The sequence below is a fragment of the Squalius cephalus genome (genome assembly GCF_949319135.1).
Source record: "Squalius cephalus genome assembly, chromosome: 19".
Lineage (NCBI taxonomy): Eukaryota > Metazoa > Chordata > Actinopteri > Cypriniformes > Leuciscidae > Squalius > Squalius cephalus.
In genome coordinates, this window is record NC_137140.1 from 29069758 (window position 1) to 29095588 (window position 25831).

Below are 25831 nucleotides of genomic sequence, written 5' to 3' on the forward strand. Positions count from 1 at the left end.
GGTGAGGCTGCAACATGAAGTGGATCGAAACGACAATTACTACTTTCAAATTTTTTTTTTATTATTAGAATATTTCAGTTCATTTATTAGAGCTTTCTCTCTGGGAAACTATATTTGTAATATATTTAGTGGTTATGTTAAAGAGGGGTACATTTAAAGTTAATAAGGTAAAAAAAAAACATTTTATTTTTCCCCAAATTCTGATTCTGTTTTAATACTTGAATTAAATTTTAATAATCAAAAAGAATGTCTAATCAAGTAAAGTCATAACTTCAATGATCTTTTGTGATATTCCTTAAAAAAAATGTTTTAATAAAATGTATTATCATTGTTATTGTTAATTTGGTGAAGTACATTATATTGGATAATGGTATCATACTTCTGGCCAAACCAAACTTTTATTTCTGCAGGTTGTAATGAAGACCCTTTTATTTTTCTGTTTGTATGTGACTATAGTTTTATTAATGATTAATTGTACAGCCCGACTTTTGATTTATTCATCCAAATTTGGTCCATTTCTGTGACATTCTGTGTCATACAATAAATTACATTTTTTATGACTGGATTTTGCGATTCTATCCCCATTTTTTTTTTGCATCACAGAAATTATAGGGCCCTACTGTGTACATTTGTTAATCTTTTCCCTTTTTAAACTCAAAGTTATAGCAAGAATAGCATCATGCTTATTTTATTTATTTATTTATTTGTTTATTTATTGTAATTTATGCACCATTAGCGGCTCCAACATGAATTGGAAAAAGTATTTTAACATTGAATTACATTGACAAAAGTACAAAAACTACAAAATAATCCCTCGACCACACACTGATCTTATATTTGGAGTCTCTGGTGGCATTTCTGTTTTCTCAAAGCAATTCATCAGGTTTTCAAGACCAGGTTCTTCCTTAAAATCCCCAGGTTTGAGAGCGTTCAAAAACACACAAAGCTTTAAAAGATGACCTACGTGTTTGAGGTCTCTGTCACGCTGCCCTGCGCTGTTTCCCAGAGGATTTAGCTACAAGTGTGTTTTCTAAGATCACACACACACAAAGGCAGCCCTACGTGTCATGCTCCACTACCTCTGCACGGGCCGCTGTTTGTGCGGTGTCACCTTTCCACTCGGCCAGCTTCTGAATGCAGGTTGAATGGTGTTTGTTTCCTGTGAAGGAACTCGGACGATAGAACGCAGTCGTAGTCTTTCCCCGCACTCTAATTTCCTGCTTGCTTCCTCCACCAATGGTGTTTAAATGATCTGTGTGATCTTGTTTGTTTATTCACTCCTTCTCTTCCTCTCTCTGTCTCTGCAGGAGCACTCTTACTGGGAGGTTTCCTGTTCTCTTGGCAGTTTCCTCATTTTAATGCATTGAGCTGGAACCTGAGAGAGGACTACTCGCGGGGTGGGTACCGAATGATGTCCGTCACCCATCCCGGCCTTTGTAAACGCGTGGCCCTGCGCCACAGCGTAGGCCTGATCGGCCTCTCAGCCTTGGGCCCCGTGCTGGACGTCACCACATGGACGTTCCCCTTAGTCTCCCTGCCAATTAACCTTTACATCAGCTTCCTGGCCTTCAGGTTCTATCGCAGTGGTGACAGGCAGAACGCCCGCAAGCTGTTTTTCTGCAGTCTTTGGCACCTGCCCATGCTGCTGCTGCTGGCCCTCACCTGCAAGAAGAGCCGCGTGTCACAGGACGAGGCAGCTGTAGCTCCCAGCACGCCGTCTCTGGCTCTGTAGAGCGAGCGCAATCCTCTGACATATTCATACTGGATTGATAATTGCTGTCAGCCCCAAAATGAGTTATCTTGGAGCTAAAAAGGAACCAAATGTTGTGTACTTTGGAGTGGAAAGACATAGCCTCTTTCCATTGTTATAAAAGTATCCTTCAGGGAAAAATAACATTGATGTATATGTAAATGCGCAGCAGTTATTTAAAAAATCCCTCTGGTAACTTGGACGCAAATCATTGCTATTTGTGTATAAATACATGATATTTATTTGACGCAGCCCCCTGTTGTCTATAAACCCATAGACTGTAACTTTCTGTAGGCTGATGTGTCTATGTGCAAAGTGGATTGAACTGAAATTAAAGACCACAAATACATTTTGCCTAGAATTTGCAATTAACATCACCATTACTGTGGACATTTTGGTTCGATGCGGATAATGGAGAACGGTTTGGTTTAATGCACCTAGCAAGTCATTCCAAGTTTGGCCTCATCTAATTACTTGCTAAATGACATTTTCAAAGTTTTCTCTTTCTAAGTCTGTTAATATTTCATTTCAGCTATAAATGATTCAGTAAAGAAACCGCTGAGTCTCACTTTATTCTACGTGAAACTCCGTCCCTCTGAGTCTTGAGTTTAGATGTTAAAAGGCTGATCGTTTTGGAGAGCTCTCGGGTATCAGCTCCATCAAAGATCCTTTATTATTTCAGAACTAGTCAAATAAACTGTCAACTCAGTTGAGCTCCCCAGAACTGCATTACTGTTGATTCATTACTGAATGTAACAGTGCAGAATATCATTGAACGCAGCCATGCATTGTCCGATACTACGTTTGCTTATTCAGCGCCTTCACATCTGACCTCACTGTACCAATGACTTGTGTAAGACACAAATAAAATAAACAATTCTTATAAATAAAATGTGTTGTGATCAAGATTGTGTTTGAGTTTTTATTTGAAATTGTTGAAATGCAATATAACTTCACTTCTATGCTGCCAGTAGAAGCACTTTTACATTAGTGTGTGTGTGTGATTATAATTAATTTATTATAAATTAAATTATATAATATACATGTATTACTATTAAAAGGTTTTTGAAATGTTTCTAATGCTCACCAAAAGCTGCACTGCTTTGGTCAAAAATACAGTAAAACAATGTTGTAAAATATTGATATTACTTTTCTATTACAATATATTTTAAATTTATGTTATTCCACTACACCAGTCTTCAGTGTCACATTATCCTTCAGAAATCATTCTAATATGCTGATTTGGTGCTCAAGAAACATTTCTTATTGTTTTTTGTGCGAAAACCGTGATAATTTATTCAGGATTCTTTAAAAAGTTAAAAAGAACAGCATTTATTTGAAATAAAAATGTTGTTACAATGTAAAAGTCACTTTGGATCATTTTTTGATCAACAACAAAAATCTTGCTGACCCACAACTTTTGTTGTGTATGTTTTTGCTATGCCAATAAAATTTGTATTTAATGTGTTTTAATATGTCTATTGTATATGTGTGTGGCAGGTAGTCTGCTGTATTTAGTTCACCATGCATGGCTGAGTTGACAGAAGAATCCCACTGCATCTCCAGACAGGCCTGGAAACAATGTCTGGCTGCCCTGGACACATTTGGCTAAGATATCAGCCTATATAATCTCCTAAGCATCGACCTCTGCACCTGTCCGGCTGCAACACTCGATACTACTCCGCTGTTTCCTTCCCAGTTGTCCTCTATGATTCCACTTCTCTCACCACCTCCATTAGATGCCCACATATACTGCATGAGATTTAGTCAGGGCGGCAGAGCGAGGCATTCTTCCCCTCGTAAAGATCTGCTCTGGATGCAGCCAGTGCGTTTCACATCAGAGAGGCGATGGAGGGATGGAGGGGGGAGAAAAAAGAGAGTGAAACAGCTGTTCCCAACATGTCAATAGATTAAATGGCAGCTCCAGCCCTCCTGGGGTCCCACCATGATTTTACAGCTTCCGCTCTTGTCGTGATGGACACCCTGTGTGGGACGAAGACTTCCCAGTATACCCAAGCATCGGAATGGACGCCCTGCACACTTTTACTTTTAAGGGTATTGCTATGACCATTTTGCATTAGCTTATAAGTATTACAAAAATTGTTTCATTTTGCTGTTTAAATGCTTTCAGGCCAGGCTTGATGGATACATCATAAATGCGTGAGTAATCCTCTTCTCAAGAAAAATATTGTTTGACTCTGAGTGTCACGGAGAGAGTTTCTCACAGTGCGTTCATTCATTATGAGCTCTGTGAACCCTGAGGAGGTGAGCACATTTCCCATAATGATCTTTGGCTCTCTGTGGTTTTTCTCATCCAGCTTGGATTCTCATTACAGTTTTTAACAACCTCCCAGACCTTCATTTGTTACAACAGCAACAGGTGGATTTCTCCTCTCTTTTCATTTGCATGCAACGCAACGCTTTGAAATCTTACACTGAAATGCGGGATGATTTGATTCGGCGTTGTTAAAGAGGAGATATGGTTAAGTTTATAAATGAAAGTTCAACATTCTGTCCTTCTGAACTCTCAACTCTTGAGTGACAGCTAGAAACTGTATTTTTCTAAAATACTCTTTAACTGCCGTTTAAGCATGTTAGGCAGAATGACAAACATTTTTGGCAGACGTTGGGCAGCAGTGCATCAAGTATTCCTGGCACGAAGTGTGCAAGGAAAACAGTATAGTGAAAGGCTTTTGAAACTGATTTATTCCTACTCGCCACTTGCTTGAAATAAGTCATGGGGTGGACGAATGTTTCTTGGGCAAAATATTCCCTGAGCTTCTTTAAACTTGCAGAGATATATTTGTCTTAAGGGAGTCTTTCCGTCTCGAACACGCACAGTGACATCAATCTCAGAAAGGTGTCTAGTTCATATGTTATATTTGTGAGAGGCGACAGAAGAGTCTGTGATGGAGTCAATGGTCATGTTGAAAAATATACATTATAACAAAGAATGCTGTGCTGATTTAAAAAAATATGTTGATTTTTGTTTCACCATTCAGTATCAGTTGGAGGAAACTTAGACATTTTTTCATTGTTTCATACATTTTATATTCATGCACATTTAGGCAGACGCTTATATTTAAATTACTTAATTGCATTCAAGATATGCATTTTGTCGGTTCATGTATTCCCTGGATATCAAACATGACCTTGATATTGTAAGCGCAATGCGTTCGAGCTACAGGAATTTTTGGAGACATAAAATCAAACATAAAAAGTATAAATCTGCTTTTTCCAGTTGTTGACACTATTATGTGGTAATTCATTATTCAGAAAAAAGGTCCAGACTTTATTTCTTTTTCTGACCCCGTGTTCTTTTTTACTAAGCATATACTGGCAAATCCATTTTTTTTTCCTTTTCTTTTTCTAAATTGTTGCCCATGCTGGACATAATTCATAACTCTGACGTTGCTTGACTCAAATTGATGCCTTAAACACAATTTTGTTTCAATATTGGCTCAAATTAGTTTCGAGTCAGTGGTACTTTCTGAACTTTCATTAATAACACAACATGCATATTATGACATTATATATTTATAATGCTTAAATAGCATGTATATAATTAAGCATCTGCTCTCTCTCTCTCTCTCTCTCTCTCTCTCTCTCTCTCTCTCTCTCTCTCTCTCTCTCTCTCTCTCAGAGACATATATATGTATAGTAGTCAACATTTGAATTGGATAAAAAAAAAAGGTTTAAGTTCTCCTAAGACAAGAACGGGTAGCCTATTGTTCAAAATTCATGTAGAACTTTGAAAGGTTTGGATCCACTTCAAATGTTGACTACTGTATATGAAAGTCTGTTTAATGAAAGTGAAGTGGGTTCCCAAGATCTTGTTAAACCTGCAATTATCAGGACATTTTTAAACTGATTTCCAGTCTTGAAAAACTCTATGAATGCTCTGTAATCAATTTGAAATGTTTCTAGTTATGTTTGAAATAATCATGAGCAACTGGGAAAAAGTAATGTCAGAGTGTGTGGAAACGCGGAGAGTGCTGCGTACTATAGGCTAGTCGAACACTCTTCACTTTAGAGCTGCATGTTTCCAAACCTGGTCAATAGCGAACTGAAGCGCCGCTTGTTTTGTTGTTCAAGACTACACAAAAACTGACATAAATTATCATATCCATCAACAGCAAAATATATAGGCTACTGCAGGGAAGCACAACTTTCAGCATTAATTAGCCTAAATGTGGATTTAAAGTTTATTTCATTTATTTCATTGAACTCCTTAACTTTAATATAGGCCTTCTTACAAAAAAGACACGGTAAATATATATTATATTAAAAAGTGATGATACAATTATTATTTCATATTTTAATAAAGTTTTTAGTTTATTTGATTTAGCCTAATTTAAAATGTCATCACTGTTTTGCAAAATTCGAAAGCTTTCTTTAGAGTTAAGACATTTGGGGGGAAAATATCGAGTTACTTTTTTTTTTTTTTTTTACTTGCATTAGTTCAAATTACTTTGCAGATGCAGATTTAAAGTGACGATATAGGCTATTTTATTTTATTTTATTTTATTTTAATGCGATGGGCAGATTTTCTTGTTGCCTTGCTCTTGTGTAAGACGTTTAAATATGTATCCCCCGACGCTTTGTCTTTTAAAGCCTTTGGATATAGCAAGATGAATGTATAACTATTAAAAACACTTGATGTAGAAAACACCTATGTAGACTACTTTGTTCATTTTACGTTTGTCTGAACCAATTGAATATATTTTTAATTGATGAACTAGTTGATATCAAATTTGAGTAGATAAAAGACGTTGCCCACTACACCGCAAAAAACATATTTTTCGAAGTTGTAAATAAAACAATGATTATTGAAGTAGACATTTTACAAAAAAAATACTGTCGTTTCATTCACTGAAAATTGTTTCTACACTGCAGTTTTTTTTTTTTTTTTTCCCCTCAATAAGAAAAAATACCCTATACCGGCCTATAGATGTGTCTTTTAAATATATGAATTACATATGCGTTTTTTTAAATGCTACATTTATCAAACACATGCAGGCGTAGCCTATAGCTTGAACGGAAACTTTGTATGACATTCCAAATCCTGATTCCTTTCTAAACCGTTCAGTTGCGTAAAATTTGTAACTCTTTGGAAACTCCCAAAAACTGGAATAAAAGGATTCCGGTCTAATGTTCCTCTATCCAATAAGAGCGTTTAATCGGCTCGCGACCAAGTGTCTTGTCTAAAATCCCCGCCTACGTCGCCCCCTGATTGGCAGGCATATTTAATCAACCCCGCCTTTATTCAAATCAGTGCGCAGCGGTAGGCTGGCCCTGCTGTCAATCACACACATCAGCGCTGTATAAGATCCACTCTCTCGAAAGCGCTCAGACACTCGAGGATGCGGCCGGGAGCAGCTTCTCCGGCTGGGAATCAAGTGCACCGGTCATTCTCATCAGTTTTCTCGTATTCTTTCGCAGAAATGAACGAGGACAGCTGACTAAAATCGCATTCCTAGATGTCCCCATCCACTTTGGGCTAGTTCATTTCACGTGTAAGGATTTTATTGTGAACTTCAATGGCGTTTAAAGACTCTTGAGAAGGATTCCCGAGCCTGGACCTGGACAGAACTGTACCTACCTGTCAATATGTCCAGCTGGAGTGTGATGGTCTGCATGCACAGGGCTTATGGAATATAGCCTGTTCTGTCACCATTTTTACGCGCTCTCCGTCAGTCCCGTGAAGAAGAAACTCGGGCTCCTCTTCATCATGCTGCTCCTCTGGGTCTACATGCTGTACTCCTGCGTGGGCTACTGTGCCACTATGCCACCAGGTTTAGTTGTGGACAATAATAATAATAATCGAGCGAAGGAGACGGATTTCCTCGGGAAATATGCTGAGGCAGAAAGTGGCCGACCGGACCTGATGATGTCCAAGCTCCTGTCCAGACCGCAGAGCGCGTGGACGGACGTGGAGTCAGATTATGATGAGCCTTCGGTCAGGAGAGCTCCCAGAGACTTCTCTAAAGATGAAGGGGACGTAGACCGAGCTGAGGAGTGGGACGACGGGCGGAGAGTTTCTTCGCTGTCAAGTTTCTCCAATGGCTCGGGCAACAAGAAGCTGCCTCAGGCGATCATCATCGGCGTGAAGAAGGGCGGGACGCGCGCGCTGCTGGAGTTTCTGCGCGTGCATCCAGATATTCGCGCGGTCGGAGCGGAGCCGCACTTCTTCGACCGTAACTATGACAACGGACTGGACTGGTACAGGTAAGAGCGTAAACAATAAATAGTACACTAATTTATACGTCCTATACTTCCATTGACTTGTGTTGTTTTTCAGTGAAGTAGAGCATAATAACGACACATTGACGATTGACCTATCCTTAACTAGCTTTTGGCTTCTTCTTCTTTTCTTTCTTTCTTTTTTTCTTTCTTCTTTCAGCAGGCTATTTAATGGATTTTAATTTAAGGCATTATTTGTGTGCTTCTCAATATTTTTTTTTTTTTTTTTTTTTTTTTTTTGCAATATTCGTGTTGGCATAATTCCCACGAGAAAAACGAGACTTGAGCTGTAAATTACAAGCCCGTTATAATTTAACTTGAGTTTAATTGCTACATTTAAGTACAATTATATCGACCAATCTACATTAATAACTTGCCTCTTTTCGGTCAATTTGAATTTAACTTAATTACTACGAAAATTCAGAGTTGAAACTCTGAAAACTTGTGAAATCGTTCATTAAAACTTAATAGCCTGAAAAAGAACGAAATACAACTTTTTAATTCTTTCTATGAAATAAGAAATCAGATATTCAAAATTAGAATTCATAGGCTAATAGGCTACGGATTTAGGATTCATACATTCTATTTATTTATTTATTTATTTATTCAATTCATGTTTTAATAGTTTGGCTTCTGCTTGTTGCTTATCATTTGGCCTAATAAACAACATTAATTAAACATACACTGTTATTTATTAGGCGCCTTTTTCACATTTTGTTTTTGAAGAATGGATTTTGTCCTCCGTCATGAGTTGGCCTTTTTGTATATGTCATTCATTATGTAATTTTACCCTTTGGTTTGTTCTCAAACCTTCCTTTTTAAAACACCATAGTACCCCATGTTTCCTAGTTTTTCGTAGGAAATCAAATGGAATTATTATGTAAATTGATGTTCTGTAGCCTATGGTTTGCACCGAGCCATCTAGAAACGCAGAGTTGCTGTATCGCTAGTTTTCAGATTCCAGTTCAAACATTTGGTTTCACTGTTCCTGCTGTTGTCGAACTGTCAGACTCGGAGTTTTGAGGGCTGAAATATTGAACACGGTCCTTTAAATACACATTAATTCAGACGGATATTATTCAAATAAACACAATAGTTCAGTATGTATTTTTTGTGTGATTGTAATATCTTGAGAGATGACTCATATCCGACCGCGTGATGACGCAGTGATCTCTGTCGGACACACTGGATCATTGCAGGTTACCGGACCTCTGCTTTCCGTCTTTTAGAACTTTTCAAATCTTTTTTTTTATTTTTTTTTTACTTTACAATTGTCTCAAATACGGATACAACAGAATTAAAGCAAATGGAAAAGTGAAGTTTAGCTGATGTCTCAGTTTTAACTAGCCTAAATCAAATTACTTTGCTTTGCATTGCAGTTTTGGAAACTTTTTTTTTTTTCTTTTGAAAACCCATGGGTGGAAATGTCTGAAATTATGAACTGTCGATTTAAATGGTTGGATAAATAATGAGTGGCCGAGAGTAATAGTGTGACTACCTTCATTTTCGTTGCGCAAGTAATGGCAGTCTATCAGGAGAAAAACGGGATCAACAAAATTAATAGCTTGTGAATTACTCTAGTTAATAATGTGTTAAAAGTCTGTTTAGTTCCGTGCAGCTGTGTTTCTCTTTTTGTGTTGTTCTTACAAACCGTAAATGTGTTAAACATTTCGGCTTGTATTTGAAAAAGCATTTCTATTAAGAGTGCATTGCTGTTTCTTTTGAGCGTGTTTTGGACATTATTATTTGCCCCATTTTGTTTTATCAACTGCCAGAACACAGTGAGAGCTCATGAATTTATTACTATAGCTGCAATTCACCCAGAACTCCAGACATTTGCTTCAGATCAACTTTAGGATTTTTTTTTTTTTTTTTTTTTGTTACTTATGTGTTGCAGTTATTTAAATGTGATGACATTTTGATTAACTATTTGTTAACATTATTAATGTTCCACAGTAAAATGTAATGAAATAAATAGCTGAAGAGAGAAAGGGGGATTTATTGCCCCAGAGTCTGTCCCTGTTTACCCCAGACACCGAGCGGAAAGAAACCCTCAATAAGTTTATAAAACAGTCCTGGACTGCACGCCTGTCTCTCTAAATGGATTTGCAAAGGTTTGAGGGGGTGAAAGCCCAGTGCTTTTAAATATATGCAACATTTCAGGGCCCCTATAACAAAAAAACAGGACGGATGAAAGAATGGGCGTTGTAGTGAATGCTTGGTAGTCCAGCTTAGATGAAAAGGGAATTATATTCGTGCATGTTGAGAGAAAAAGATTTATTTGATTAATTATTTAAATGCGGGGCCTCACTTCAGTCTAATGCAAATTCAAGCTGGTCCAGCAGAATCAGGCAAGATTGTCCCAAAAATCTTCAGATTCTTTAAACATGTCCTTCATTTTCAAACTGAATTAATTGATTGCGTGGATTATGCTATTAAGATTTTTAAAACACAAGTAGAAAAATCAAATAAATTGGTCAGATGTGTTAGTTGCAACTTTGATTATTCCTAGTAAAGTTGTACCAGAAAGTAAGTCGGAACGAGTACGGTTGTTAATTTTTTTTTTTTTTTAATTCAACTTAGTTTTTTTTTAGCCTGGAAAAAGTGAAGTTGTCTGGTCAGTATTTGAAACCCGAAGATTTTCCTCTAAAATGCTTTTTTTATCCTAATTTGTCCCTTTCAAAATTTTGAAAAATGAGCCTTCACCAAGTTATATCGTTGATTGAAAGTAACTTTTCAAAAGCCTCAGTTGGTTAAAAATAAGCGATAAATTACATATAAAATCCAGAATATATAAAACACTGGGTGTTGAAGGGTATAATGCTTGTGTTCCACCCGTTCGAGAAAGTTTTCTGTCTCAAGTTTTACAGGATTCACATGCCATTGCAGCTGGTCTGAGTTGGACATGCGATGCCACAGCGAAATTCTATATCTGGCCACTGCTGTTTGGGCTGAATATACAGGGCACAAACAAATGCAGACTTGCTTTTTTAACTTTTGCTCTTCATTCTGTCACGACGTCTCCATGTGACCTAATCTAAAACAGTGTTGGACAGTTTGTCCAGACAGACCCTCAACGCTGACATGTCTGTTTGGTCCTTTCTTGTCTTTTTAAAGAAGTGATATATTCAAATTGTTACTTTCTTAGAATTGTCTCTCTCAAGGGACTGAACATGACTCTGATTCTCAGTTTTAGAGTGTCTAATACTTGAAGTGATTTGCTTTGTAATGGAAAAGATAGTTTATAGTGCAGAAAGCATGCATTTTAAAGTAATCCTAGTGCATGGTAAGCATGCAAGTCAGTTTTACTGTAGTTTTTTAAAATCTCTGTTTATCAAAAGTCGTGATTGAACTTTTTAGACCTTTTTGTGCTGCAGAGAGCCAGAGAAAGACATGGCAGATGAGCTTTTGTTCCTCAATACTGGTTAGACCTGTTCAGGCTGTTTTAGATACTGTAAGAGTATGATTCACAGTCAAAAAGGATTATCTGCAGGCGCTTCACATTTCTACTGTTTATTTGTTATGCTCTTCTCTCAAGAACGTCTGGTCAATGTAGAGTTTATAACAAGTGCCAGTTTATTTGTAAGATATATTACAGTATGAATAGCTGGAGTCATAGTGGGTTGAATTGTTGAGTAATAACTTTGGCAATTCTCTTTTCGCAGTTTTCAGTTTCAGCTGCTTTTCTGATTTGTGGGACCTTGCAAAATCGGCTTTTGCTTTTTTTTTTGCTTTTACCGTTTTTTTTTTTTTGCGGAGACTCTGATGATTTAATAAGCAGTTAAGTTGGCTTCTCAAAAATCCCACCCAGCCAGCCAGCCAGACAGACAGGGTCCCAACTGGAACGGTGAACGTTGTGAAGGCCCTGGCGCTGTGTTTGTCTTTTGTTACATAATTTTCAAATCTACCAGAGCAGTTTTTATAGTCGGCTCTTCCTTGATGGTAGTCACCCTACAGTAAACCTACAATCTTCATAGAACTGATAACATTTAGTCTGCGTTTCTAAGCATCTTTTCCCATCTGTGTTTGAAGGTTAGGTTTTATTTCCTCTGCTAAAAAGGTATAGTAGGAAAATGCAGTTCTTTGGTGTTCACTCTTTAGTGTGCAATCCCGAGTCCATCCTGAGATTAAGGGTGTGTTTTCTGAATAGCAGCCATTTAACAACATGGTCCGTAACTGCCGACCAACAAAAGGACAAGTGGAGCATTGTTCTGTAAGAGTGAAATCCTCCGCAGAAAGTCCTGTTCCGCTATTGGTCCGGGGAACGTTCTCGGAAGCATGTCACTTGAAAGTTCTGAAGTGCTTGGAGGGCTACGACCCCCTGCCACCTCGTCCAGATGAGCACTTCCATCCGTGGAATGGCTAGTTCTGGATGGATGCCTCAGCTTTTGTACCCACACTCCATGGGGTGTTCACACCACCGTGTAGGTGACCCATACGGACGCTGTGGCCAGTGACCCCCTCCTTCCTGCTTGTACAAAGCAAGGGACCGCATTGTCTAAGTGGTGCCGGATGAGATCAAACCCAAGTTTGGCTGTAGATACAGGGTGTGTTTATAAACAGTGAGCTGTAGTTGACTGCTTGGGCTTGGTATTGATACAGATATCCTGATTTTTTTCCAATTTTGATTCACAAGCGCTCAATATAATTAGATCCGATTCATTTGGGCATATTTCAGTTTTAATGTCTATTTTTTTTCCGCATATATATATATATATATATATATATATATATATATATATATATATATATATATATATCTGTTTAGCTAATGCTGTACATTATACAGGCAAACTTCTAAATTGGTACATTACAAATGTTATCAATTTAAATAATTTAAAAATGAACAAAAGAGCCTATATTATATTATATTATATTATATTATATTATATTATATTATATTATATTATATTATATTATATTATATTATATTATATTATATTATATTATATTATGGAAGCACAATTGATAGGTACTTATCTCATCTTAAAACTTACTGGACTCATTCAGTTTATTTATTATTCTGTGTTGTTTTGTCAGTTTAAAAGACTCATTTGTTTGTGAATCGGTGTGCACTATTGTATGTAATTGCGTGCAGTCCATGAGGACAAATGTGTTTTCTTGCCACGCTGACATGAGGTAATAGATCATTCTGAGGATTTAGAAATCACCATTGTTTAAATGAAGATTGCGAATGATTGCAAAACCAGTTTTACCCTACTGTTTTTGACTTTTGTTGTTGTTGCAATATGATTTGTGTGCAATATGATGGTTGGTGACTGCTGTAGCAGAAACTTATGCCTTTATGCTTCAGATAAGCACAACGTAATGACTCAAGCCAGCTTAGACCACGTGGGACTACATGTATTGATTAGTTTACGCTGTGGCGGGCACTGTGTGGTGTAGGGTTAAAGGTCTTTGTGGCTCTGGTTATCTACAAATCAGTTGAGCAACATTGTCTCTGTAAAGACCATCTGCACTGCAGGTGAGACCCGATCAACCCCTCATCCTTGCTGAACACACACTTTTTTTGGGGTCTTTGGTTATTAGACCCCAAAACTAATGGGAATTAAATGCAAGAGCAAATCGAAAACATTTGTTTCAAATTATTATTATTTTGTCTTTTTACTTCTTTTTTTTTTTTTTTTTTTTTGCCTGCAGTTAATTTGGTGATTGCTGTAAATGAAAACTATAAACTGATCCCAGGTCCCAAGATTAAGGAGCAGCATCCATGAAAACTGTTCAGTCTCATGGTAGAATAGACTTCCTCCACTCAGCTGGATCTGAACCTTGACCGGTCATCCATTCAGCAGTCAGCAGGTTGACATCCTCCATTGAGAGCTTGCGCAGAGCTGAGTGAGGACATTCAAAGGACTGCCTCCGAATGATGCTTTAGTGTTGGCTAAACTGCTCAGCATCCTTTAAACCACAGGATTACTCTGCTTTTGTGTTCGGCCTCAGCTTTGGAATTCATCTCTTACATTTCAGAGAAGTAGACCGCTTGCATTGCCTATTTCTGTCCGGCTTAACTTCTCTTGCATTTCTTGGTCTCTTCATTTTTCCACACATTTTGTCTCTAATATTATTGTGTGATTGTAGAAGAGCTTATACAACGATCCTCTCGTACGTGTCTTCTCCCCTTGTATTCCATATTAGAGCCGGGCTCCACATCGAGCTCTGGTTCCCCCATCAGAGGCGGGGCTGTTGTAGGCCTCAGTGCCCACATAAGGCCACCCCCAACTGGGTACACTGGTCAGCAAAGAGAGAACGAGAGAGAAAGTGGGCCCCTACTTGAGCTGGCATGGCTTTACCAGTGGGGTAGACCAAGCAGGGAGGGTCTTAGTCTGGAGAAAGGGGCTTTCATTCATCAAATTACCACTGGCTAATTGTGAAAGGGATGGCCTGGGGAGAGACAGACAGTAGAGGCCCACTGTGGTGGTCTGCCATTGAGAAGCTACGGTCTCCTCCAGAGAAAAGCAAAATAACATGGCCGCCCTCAGCAGGAACCTCCCGCTGAAGGATAAAATCAAGGCAGACAGGAACTCGATGTCAAGCGCACATGTTTCTACCCTCCTACTGAAATATTGTCTCTCATACACACATACAAACACCCAACATAGGCAACAATTGACCAATAAGGGAAGGGAGCTTGTTTATATTCGACTTTTTTCTTCCTAGTATTGGGAAATTGTTTACGTATACTTTCTCTGGTTGATTGGACAGCTAAAAATGAGGGATAAAGAGAAAAGTACAAGATAATAAAACCCTTCCCCTTTCACCTTTTATTTCAATGGTCTTTTGTATACAGACCCACCCTCTGTGCTTGCCTTGAATTGGACTCTTTTTAAGCAAGGTGATAATTTGGATGTCGGATGTCAGAATAATGCTATCCCTTCGCCTTCAAAAAGTAAATGCTCATCCATTGTTGGTAAATACACAGCATTTACAGGAGCCTGGGAGCTCCAGAGCACGGCTGTCTGTATGGTCCGGTAATTGTTGGCCCATGTCTCCCACCAGGTCCATTTCCTCCCAAGTGTGTGATCATCAGAGCTCATTTTCTGAAAGTTTGACACCCCAAGGAGGATAATTAGGAGTGAGAAAAGTGTAGAAAGGAACTTGATGATATAATATAAAAGCTGATCATAGATGAATATTTACTATGAGGCACTGTTTGTTTGTGTGTGTCTGTCTGTCTCTCTGTGAAAAAAAGTGAAAGGTAGAGGATCAGGCAGAAGTAGAGACCCCCTGAGGTTTCCATTAACCTCAGTGAGAAAAGAGCAGACAATTAAAGGAACACACACACACTGCTGATGTGCCCAGAGGAGCACAGCATGAGCTGAGCTCCAGGGCAACAAAGCCAGTTTCTCCCCGTAGCCCAGGAACTGTCACTACTTTTGTCCTCACACTTTCTCTTGTTAGCCTTTTGCATTGTTTTCTTTCTCTCTCGCTCTTCTAGGAAAAGGATCAGCTAGAGAATAAGAACTGGTAAAAGTCTGTATGTCATCTTTTTTATGGTGATAATTATACTTTTCCACATTGTCTGTATATATATTATGTATTCTATGTATCTGACAGTATTAGTTTTTAATTAAAAGTTTTTAATTCTGTCAGTTACTCGTTAAAAATGTGAATAATTTGATGACACTTTTAACATTTGATTCATTTGTTGGTCACAACATGAAAATAATTATCAGCTTATATATTTATTAGAATTTTAGTATTATTGCATGCCTAATTGCATCATTACTCCATAGTACGGTATGTTTTTATATCAGAAACCAATAGGGATATTATTAGTTGTAGTCAAATCAGGATTAGTAGGAGAAGATTTTTTACTATTTGAAAACAAACCGAGTTATTGTGTCACTTTTTTGTCTTAGTTTCATAGCCCATTTCTCAAATGTCTCTTCAAATCTGCATTATGTGGTTGAATGGCTTGTTCTCTTGGCACATTGACTCCAGATTGTGTTTCTTGTGGGACTGTAAGGCCTTCTGGAACACAGACAGCAGAGAGAATGGAAAGCAAAAAACATTTGTCATCGTACTCGCAATACATCAACATGCCTGCTGAAATAGCAACCCCTGAAATCAAATTACACCTGTGACATCCGCACTCGGCTGATTACTTTCAGCAGAAGCGTTTGACAGTGATCTCTTTGTGCTTCACGCCAGTTATATTGTCTTCAGCGGGCGCTGAGATACCAGAGCGGACTGTAACTAGGCTATCATCCAAAAAACGTTCGCAGAATTGCCTTAGGAGAGAGCTGTATGCTCTTGTTAGTCTTCTTGTCTTATATGTGCAGTTTAATTGTCAGCTCTGGTGCTATCACCACATAATTTTGCTAATTGTGGGTTAGCAATGAAGAATACTAGTCTGGAGGAATTTGTAAACCATTAACCCGAAGCGTCAAAGTAATGCAGCTGTGCTGTAAGCTTCTGATGTAACGGCTTGACAGACTTGGAGGAAATTCCCAGCTCTTTAAAGCTCACCTGTCTTCAAAAGCTCCTCAGCTGGAGGAGACTGTGTGCCAAGCAAAACAGGATGTAATAGGTGCATGCATGTGTGTTCTTGTGTCTGAGCATGATGGCTTTGAAAAGTGGGGGGAAAAGTCTTTTTGAAGTCTTCGTGCCAATTTTACAACAATTCAGTGAGTGAGATATCCTATACTGTCAGATGAGATTATCTTTTCACTATCTTTTAGACTTTTCACTGTCCAACGTCATTCATAGTGAGTCAAAACGTTTGCCAGTTAATTAAAACAAAAGGCAGATATAAATGATGCAACTTTATAAATTCTAATACATCATATTTACCCCCTGTCCCTTACTATTTCAAGACTGATACTTTGTAGCTGTGTTAATAGCCTTTATAGCTTGGTAAACAAGCTAAAACCTCATCATGGCTAGTTACACTAAACACCACTAACAGTCTAGAGACTCTTTGTGTCACTCAGTGGGAATGTAAATGAAGTGTGGGACTGAGTCCGTTAACACCCTCTACAAACACCCAAAGTAAACAAGCTTATCACTGCGGATTAGCAAGAGCAAGATAAACACTGGTACTGGCTTGATCACTGCTAATAACTCAAGGGTAGATTCAATGGGAAGGCTAGTGTTTGTGGAATTACTGCAAGTGTACATAAGGCACTCAATACTAAATAGCTTATGTTCATATAGAGCATGTAATTGTATGCATTAGGCAATTCAAAACATACCCATTTATACTAATTGGGGTGTTTGGGATTGCCAAACTCAAAATTAATTTATTAATGTATTTTTGTGGAAGATTTCCACTTGTTACTACTTGAAAATACCATCGATTAAAATCAGCATAAATCCTTGTTGTAAATACATTAAAGTAGCATGCAATTATCAATAAGGACCAGCAATAACAATTTTCATTTTCGTAATAATAGTAATATATATACATGTCACAGTCAGGCGAGTAATTTTGGCTATGAGGGTTACTGGATTTAACTTGGGTATTAAAAATTCAGGTTTTTATATTTTCGGAATTTATTTTGTATTTAATTTTATAAAATCACTTTTTTTTTGTCTTCTTTCAATTAAGTCATTTACAAAATAAGGATTTATGCTAATATTGTCCAAAACATAACGTTAAAATGGGTTAAAAGACGTAAAAAAAAAAAAAAAAATCTCATAAATTGCATTGTAGATCAGAATATCATAGAGACTTAGGATTGGACTCCTTTGACTTGTGCCAGGTGAGCAGTGATAAATTCATCCTAGTTACATTTTTAGATATGACCTAAATTTGTTTTAGGTTTGACTGTAACATCACAGAAACACCTGTTCAATAGGTTCAAAGTAGCCAGTCCTACAAACATCTCTTCAGTACACATTATAGCTCTGCAAAATGCACAACCGGAGTGAGAAAGAGAAAAGTGCACTTTATTACCCCATCTCATCCCTACATATTTTATTCAGAGCTGATGGCAGCCTCTTCTTGCGCAGCCTTGTCGCTAACACACAGTAATTCCACTCAGCTGGCAGACCCGTAGGGCAGTAACTTAATGTGCTGCCCGGACAGCAGAAAACACACCCTACCCCTTGTTTTAAAGAGATTTTGGTAGGTGTTGAATGGCAGCAAATAACGCTGAAACGGAGTCTGGGCAGATTGCAACGTACAGAGCCCGAGGTCTCTGTGATTTATGCATGTTCTGCCCTTCTCAGAGGCTGCTGTGGTTTTGAATGAGTTTGAGAGCGAGAGAGAGAGAAAGAAAAGAAGAAAGAAAATGGGCCTGAAATTGTGGATGGCACAAGAAGAGCCTAGACCTCAGTATGATTGCTGAGTAGATACCCTCTCTCACGATACTCACTTTATGTCGAATGTCTTTATATATACAGCACTGCAGGGAGACATAAATATATTTTTCTGCCCTTGACACCCTAAAGCAGACCAGTCTTCCCAAAACCAAAGCCCCCTGCTCTGAGAGAGAAAATCTATAGATTAAACATCGCAATGTTTCTCTTTAGTGTTGGGGGTCCAACCGTTCAGTTTTAAGCAGATGTTTTTCGCTTTAAAAGCACCGATAAAGTAGTTTTCAGAATGTCCATCTCAGGCATAATAATTTAATGAAAAACTAGATCAGCATTAAGGTATAACCCTTTTTAGAGATGACTCTAAAGGTAGAGTGTGTCTAATCTCCAGACAAAGGCAGGTCAGAAGTGTCTGCAATCCTCCACGTTCCTTCATTATTTATCCATCAGAGCAGTCACTCCACGTGAGAGAGGCTTTCTCCGTCCATTGAATGTGGATCCAGTGACGTGATCCGTCAGCGAGAATGTCAGAAACTGAAGCTAAGACACACCAACACCTTAGACAGGCCTGACTGAGACGGTCATTTACACCTCTTTATGTTCATGTCAGGGTTACATGGCAAAGATTAGAGGCTGAGGAGAAACCTGAGGAAGAGCTAGTCAGAGAACGAGAAAGGTTAGGTGAGGAAAGGTAAAGTATAGCCGTTAGAAGCTGGGATATTCATAAAACAGTTTCGCATGTGCTATCTAGTGGCTCTTGGCTTCAGCATTGCAGGTTAAGAGGAGATCTCTGGAAATTTTCACTAAGGAAACCAACCGTCAGGAGGCTCTAAGTGGCTGTGTACCTCTTAAAATATAGCGGTAACTTAAAGCTGCTGCACACATGCTCATCCTGGCTCTGTCTCGCGCTATTTTTCTCTTTCTTTTCTCCCCTCGCCACCCCATTACCATTCTCTCGGTGCTTGTGCTATAAAACCCAGCTTTTGCTCCATAGATTTACGGCTGCAGTTTTGCTCTGCGGTTAAATATAATGTCAAGGCTCCAGACTCCGCGGGGTGTATTTCAAAACTACAGCCTCGCTCAGGTCTCTATGACGACAAAGCACAGAAAATATTGTCTGCATGGAGCGACCTGGGAGGTGCCTGGATTTACCAGATGTAGCCACACGGCCTCCATTGAAGACAGAATCCATATTTCCCGCCATGATCTCCAGACACGGGATAAAACTGACCCTGATCTCACAGAGTAATGTTCCAGTGGCCGCTTGATGTCAGAATTAGCTACTTCAAGTGTCAAACTAGTGCCTCAGAACTTTGAGAAGGTCAAAAACACTATTGATGATTCAGCCCAAAGAGAGACAATCACTTATCACTATCGACTCAGTCTCACTCGTTCACGAAGTAGCAGTGGACTTTCTCCTAAACAAGCCTTGTTTCTTTTCTTGTATTAGCCATAATCTGTTCATGCATGAATGTCACGTCTGTTGTTTTTTCCATCCTCCACTTCTAATAGTCTAAAGTGCAAGGGGTAAGAGTGGCAGGGTCAGAAAACTAGCGCTGTAGCCTTTGGTAGGGTGAAGTGTCACTCAAATGCTCAGATCCTTGAGACACTGGTAGTCTGGTGTTAGAACACTGCAATCAATAGTCTGACTATGAAACGGAGTGTGTGAACTACTGGTTGCAGATTCAGATAACTTTTTGTCTTCTTACCCACATGCTGTTCCAAAATTTCCAGAGAAAGAGACATCTGTTGTTCTTATATCGTTAACATTTCAAACTTGCCTAGATAAATTCTTTTATGATACTTTCATGGTGGATTTCTTTTGGTGCTCAAATCATCCATCCAGTATCACTTTCTTTGTATGAGCAGCACAAACATCCTGCTTAACTTCTTTTGTGCTCACTGAAAGTCATTTGATTATGACACTCTTTCATTCTCATGCACAGGCAAACTCTCACACTACCATTCTGGCACAAGGACTGCCATTTTAGATCATTGTAACTGCTTTGCGGCTCTGTTCTTTATCTTTCTAGTATGCCAAGCCCAAGCAGCTGAGCTGTTAAAATCATTGGCAATTAATTTAAGTTTATTTGACTGCTGAGACTTTATTATACTGCAGCTTACTCTAACAGCTCTTCAACTCACCGCCACTGCAACATCGGCGAGTTCTATACACTTAGGAGATGTCTATCAAAGATGCACGCACAGGTGTTCCAAGGTTGTGTCTGTTTTGACTTGCTCTTAAGAACCAAAGTGCAGGTACGGCTGTGTTTCTCTGATCCCTCCAAGACTTTAAAGCCCTAGATATAAAACATGCTTCTAGTCTATATCAGTTTGCGTATACTAAAGAAAAAACGCACAGCAAAAGAATAAAAATGCCGGCCAGAATATAACCATAGCAATGCCAGAGTTGAAAGACAGATATTCTAAAATGCTTGTCACTTGAAAGCAATGAGATCATAGATAAAGCAGGCTTAGGGGGCTTTTTGGGGCTACTGTGTCTATCCTAAGCAAAACAGGCTCTTCTTAACAAATCAAATTCGACAGAAGACAAAAACATTGTTATAAAAACTCCCTTATGTGTCTTTTATTCTCTCTTGTGCTTTTGTCTGTCATTTTCTCCCTTTGTCAGTTTATCTCTGCTGGATAAAAAGTCTTTCAACATGGCCCTCAGGGCTATTCTGATCCTAAAAGAAAGCTAACTTTCTGATTTATCATTCTCTCTTGCTTAAACAAGTCTTCGGCAGTACAAAGTTGATCCAGAACAGCGATGACCATCAGGCCATGTGCGGAATAGTCGTAGGAATGAATTACGACAGAAAACCCAAGAGGCAGGAGCAATCTTTGACCTTGCCTTATTACTTGAGAGGACTGACCTTTTTTATCAGTAGAATCATTTCGAGCACTCATATCCACTTTCTAATCCCTGTTTTAATAATTGATACGCAGCGTATCTTTACCTGCTCCAATGGCAGCGTGTGCCGGCGAGGCACTTGAGGCACACGTTCGGCTCAAGAGCTCTCCACAGCCTCCTCTCGCCTCGCCCTGAGAGCTGGAGAAGTGCTTTCCACTCATCCTTCAATGGTCACCCTCCCCCTTTCCTCTCTGGCCTCTCCACGGCCCTTGCTCTTTCAGATCATTGAAGGACAATGCTCGGTTTTCAAAGAAAAGGGGAAAAAAGAGGGCCTCGGTGTCAAAGCATTGCCTGTTTGCTGGCGGAATGTCTAAAAAGAAGCACCTCATAAATCAAAACAGGCAAGAAAGGCTATTGTTCTTCCGAGAGCTTGCCTACTTGTCTTCCTTAACTCCCTCCCTCCCTCCCTTCTTCTTTTGCCAAAGTAAAAGTGAGGTGAAGGGATCGTTGCAGGCTTTTAAGTTTTTTGTGCCTTTTAACTTTTTCTTCTCCCACTTTTCTCGGCAGCTGTTTATCATTGCAGCTAGGTAGTTTAGTCCTTTTGCGTCATGGGTAGCGGTTCACATTAGAAAGTAAGTCTGGATTGCTTTTACACCAATTGCAAAGCATACTGGACTCCACATGTTTCACGTGCGCGTTTGAGTTTGAACACCACCCAAACAAACCAAATTCTGACGTGAAACATCAAATGCACCTGTAATGTGAAAGCATCCTAAAGCTGCAGTTTACTCAGCATCATGTATGTATGCTAAATTCATCCTAGTTACAGTTCATCCGGGGTTCTCCCCAGCACAGTAGTTGTGGGTGGTTCATTTAACAGTAAATGCCTGCGTTATCTCTCGTCTCATTAGCACCACACATGCACATATACTGCTGGTTTGCTCATATTGTGCAAAACTTACTAAATAAACTTTAAAATAAAAACACACACTTGGAGGCTAAATATTAGTAAGCCAACACATTCATATTACCTCCATACTAGAAATAAACAGTTAAACTGCGGGTGTGAGTGTGTCATTGCATAAAAAGGCACTTGCATAATCTGTTTTCATTTCACAGAGATTAATGAGGTTTTTTTCCCCCTGTGTTCTTTCGCTCAAACTCTCACTCCAGTGTTCTGACAGAGCAGTAATCAAACTGATATTATCATAATTGGATCTGTGGCCAGCTCTTTAGAGAAGCCATGTAACCACACAAATCTGCCAACAGTTTTCCATCATATAAATCAACACGTTACCTCCCGCAGCTTTAGGCTGTTCTCGCTTTCTGAATTGAGCGCTGCCTGATTTTCACTTGCAAAATAGGATTTTTCGCACATAGTGTTAGTTGTGTGATCTTGAAAAATCTTTAGAGAGTAGAGAGTTGGTGCTTTGCAGGTGCTGTACAGCAAAAAACAGCAGAATGCAGCAAAAATCTAGGTCTACAGCAGCACCTGGTGCACACACACATATCGGTTTGAAATGTATGTCCGCATTGAAACGCTCTCCGTGGGTTTTGTTTATCATAACACCACTCTCTGCTCTGGTGCTTAGGGGTTCTCACCTCTAACTAGTGAACACCAGTGTTAAAAATAGGCTTTTACTCAAGACTGCCTAGAGATAGAACAAACTGTGATCCACTGAAGTGCCTGTGATATCCTTCAACAAATTGTTTGCAGACTCTTGAATTGCTCGTAGCCTCGTTTCCGCAGGGTGTAAACACGCAAAGCAGGATTACACTAGATGCTGACAGCGCACTTCACAATACAGCAGTAAATTAGCGCTGGTGCTAACAACAGGGCTCGATACTCCAGAGACAACAGCCCAACAAGAGCTTTATCTCTCTGCACACTGATACCCTAAAGAGGCTCATTCTGCGTCTGTTGACATCTAAATGTGGCTGAAATTCACACTTTGTTATCTTTAGTTATCTCTACCCTTTAAGTTTGTTACTCTATTTTCTTTGGTTTGTTTCTCGTTACTTATCTTTTATGCCTTGAAATTTTCAGTCAGCGGAAGCTGAACTTTCTTCAGTTTCCATATATTTTAACATGCCAATGTTTGTGAGGGCGTGTGCCAATGAAATAGGATCCATACCCCCATGTGTCCATCAAAGTCCTCTGTTATCGCCTCTTCCAGTATAATCCACTCTTCCTGATCGAGCAGGGTTGTGAAACCCAAGCCTGTTTGGCGTTAACATGCATGTTCACTTTTCATTTAAAAATGTCCCTTGATTGCGGTCCTGCATGTACCCTATCCATTTCACCCTGTAACTGCCTTAAGAGCTGCTTTCTCTCTATAAACAAGGCTGAAGAACTTTCATTCGGAATGTTTTTGCTTTGCTTAGTGTATGGTCATTTGCGTTAGCCCCCCTTTGAAGTATAAATCATTGTTTAGGTCTGGGTGGTCACCAGTATAATACCATCGCTGAGGTCATACATTAGAACACTATTGGAATCGGATTCAGAGTGGGCTTTAAAGCACAGCTGGCTATGTACTGAGTGGATTACCCAATTTGTACCAATTAGTAACCTTGTTTTGATGATGATTGTCTATCTTCTGGCCACCAAGTAGAGACAGACTGATAATCAAACATATGTTTTTTGTTGTTGTAGTCTGTATCAATATTTGTTTTAAAAATGCAATATTGGTTGATCTATAGCTGGAGGCATAATCAGGAACATGATTTTAAGAGAGAACAAAGCCAAAAGATCTACTGAATAACATTTCTCCAAAGCTTCTGAAAGATTTTGTATTATATTAGAAAGCCTTCGCTATTAAGGAGCCATGCCATTTAACATGGTTTGTGCATCTGTGACGTTTGAATGCATGTTTTGTTTAGCAACCGATGCTAATCATATTTGACTCAGAATCATGGCCTTGAATTGGTTCATTGATTGAGGAGCACCACATGCTCCATCTGTTTTGATTGCATTATGCAAAGTTTGGTTTTCATTAGACCTCACTCTTAACCCTCTCTCCTTTCTCTCTCTCTCTCCCCATAGGGACCTGATGCCTAAGACCCTGGAGGGCCAGATCACCATGGAGAAAACACCAAGCTACTTTGTGACCCGCGAGGCTCCGGCCCGGATCTACGCCCTGTCCCGCGACACCAAACTGATCGTGGTGGTCCGGGACCCCGTCACACGAGCCATCTCTGACTACACGCAGACGCTGTCCAAGAAGCCGGACATTCCTACTTTTGAGAGCCTGACGTTCAAAAACAGGACTACAGGGTTGATCGACACCTCGTGGAGTGCCATTCAGATCGGCATCTACGCCAAACACCTGGACAACTGGCTGCAGTTCTTCCCCATGAGCCAGATCCTGTTCGTGAGCGGAGAACGGCTGATCAGCGACCCGGCCGGAGAGCTGGGCCGCGTGCAGGACTTCTTGGGGCTCAAGAGGATCATCACAGACAAACACTTCTACTTCAACCAGACCAAGGGCTTCCCTTGTCTCAAAAAGGCCGAGGGCAGCAGCAAGCCCCATTGCCTGGGTAAAACCAAAGGGCGGACCCACCCAAACATTGACCCTGAGGTCGTGCAGAGACTTCGAGACTTCTACAGGCCTTTCAACATGAAGTTCTACCAGATGACTGGGCATAACTTTGGTTGGGATTAACCGTGAATGGAGGACCCATTGTTTTCTTTCTTTTTCTGTGTATTTGAAATGGCAAAAAGACATTGAGATGATTGCTATATATATGTAAAATGTACAGAAATCTATTTTATAATAATTTATTTTTAATTTCTAAGCAATTAATTCACTAAGCTGCCTAACCATATTGTACATAACGTCTGGCCCAACTCTAGTCTCACCACCGACATTCCACGTTTTTGATTTGCTGTGCTTGTTTCCATTCACAATGAATTTAATGGTGCTTCCGAATTAGAAAATGGTTTGACAAACAAAAAAACTGTTTGTTACGGGTATCGTGCATTTACAAACCAATAGCGACATTTGCAATTCATTCAGTTCTGAATGTCCATAATGTGTACCTTTGCGACAGAGGGTAATGAACTATATTTCACTCTCTGACCGCATTTCGTGTTTCATTACACTCCATATTGGCCCAAGTCCTACTATGGTCATCTGATAAGCAAGAGAGCTGATTCAATGTGTCCCTTTACTCAATAACATGACGATCAATAGCCCTAATTGCTACTTACAGTGTCATTCATGTTTAGAGTCAATCGCTGGTCTTTCACTCGCAGGTTCCTGTAATAAATGACCAATCCATCGATGGCTAAATCGTATCTTGGACAACAGCAAGGCAGCATGTCGACATTATGTTAATCGCGTAACATATCTGAACTGATCGATTGGGTTTCTCCAGCCTCAGAAATGGCTTGCTGCCCTGTCTGAAAGGTTCAAAGGTCAAGATAGCATTGAAAGGAACTGGATTTGTTTAAAAAGCAAGAGCCAAATGACATGTCATGCGCCTCATAGATGGCAGGCCCGCATTTTTATTAAGAAGCTTTACCCAAATGTGACTCATACTAGAATATAAACCCCATAACGTGAAGGGTAACGTTTCTCATTCATCCCATCGAAACGCGTTTTCCACTACATCTCAGTTCTCCTCTTCTTGCCAAATTTTAACAAGCTTGCATTGAGATGCCTCATTGTTCATCTTTTTCTCAAGCAAGCCTCCATGTGCTT

The 25831-nt window shown here is 39.3% G+C and overlaps 2 protein-coding genes across 2 annotated transcripts in view; both read left to right on the forward strand.

Moving 5' to 3' along the window:
* The window catches only part of cox10 (cytochrome c oxidase assembly factor heme A:farnesyltransferase COX10), a 41154-nt gene extending 38498 nt beyond the window's left edge, over positions 1 to 2656 (forward strand). The window contains exon 7 of the mRNA XM_079852117.1: positions 1308 to 2656. Coding sequence (XP_079708243.1) covers positions 1308 to 1732 — 425 coding nt within the window. The 3' untranslated portion in view covers positions 1733 to 2656. The remainder of the gene's footprint in view (positions 1 to 1307) is intronic.
* A 4437-nt stretch (positions 2657 to 7093) lies between these two features.
* hs3st3b1b (heparan sulfate (glucosamine) 3-O-sulfotransferase 3B1b) lies at positions 7094 to 25012 on the forward strand. Its single transcript, XM_079850652.1, has 2 exons — positions 7094 to 7978; positions 24172 to 25012. The coding sequence occupies exons 1-2, from the start codon at positions 7401 to 7403 to the stop codon at positions 24788 to 24790; spliced, it is 1197 nt and encodes a 398-aa protein (XP_079706778.1). The 5' UTR covers positions 7094 to 7400; the 3' UTR covers positions 24791 to 25012.
* The last annotated feature ends 819 nt before the right edge of the window (positions 25013 to 25831 follow it).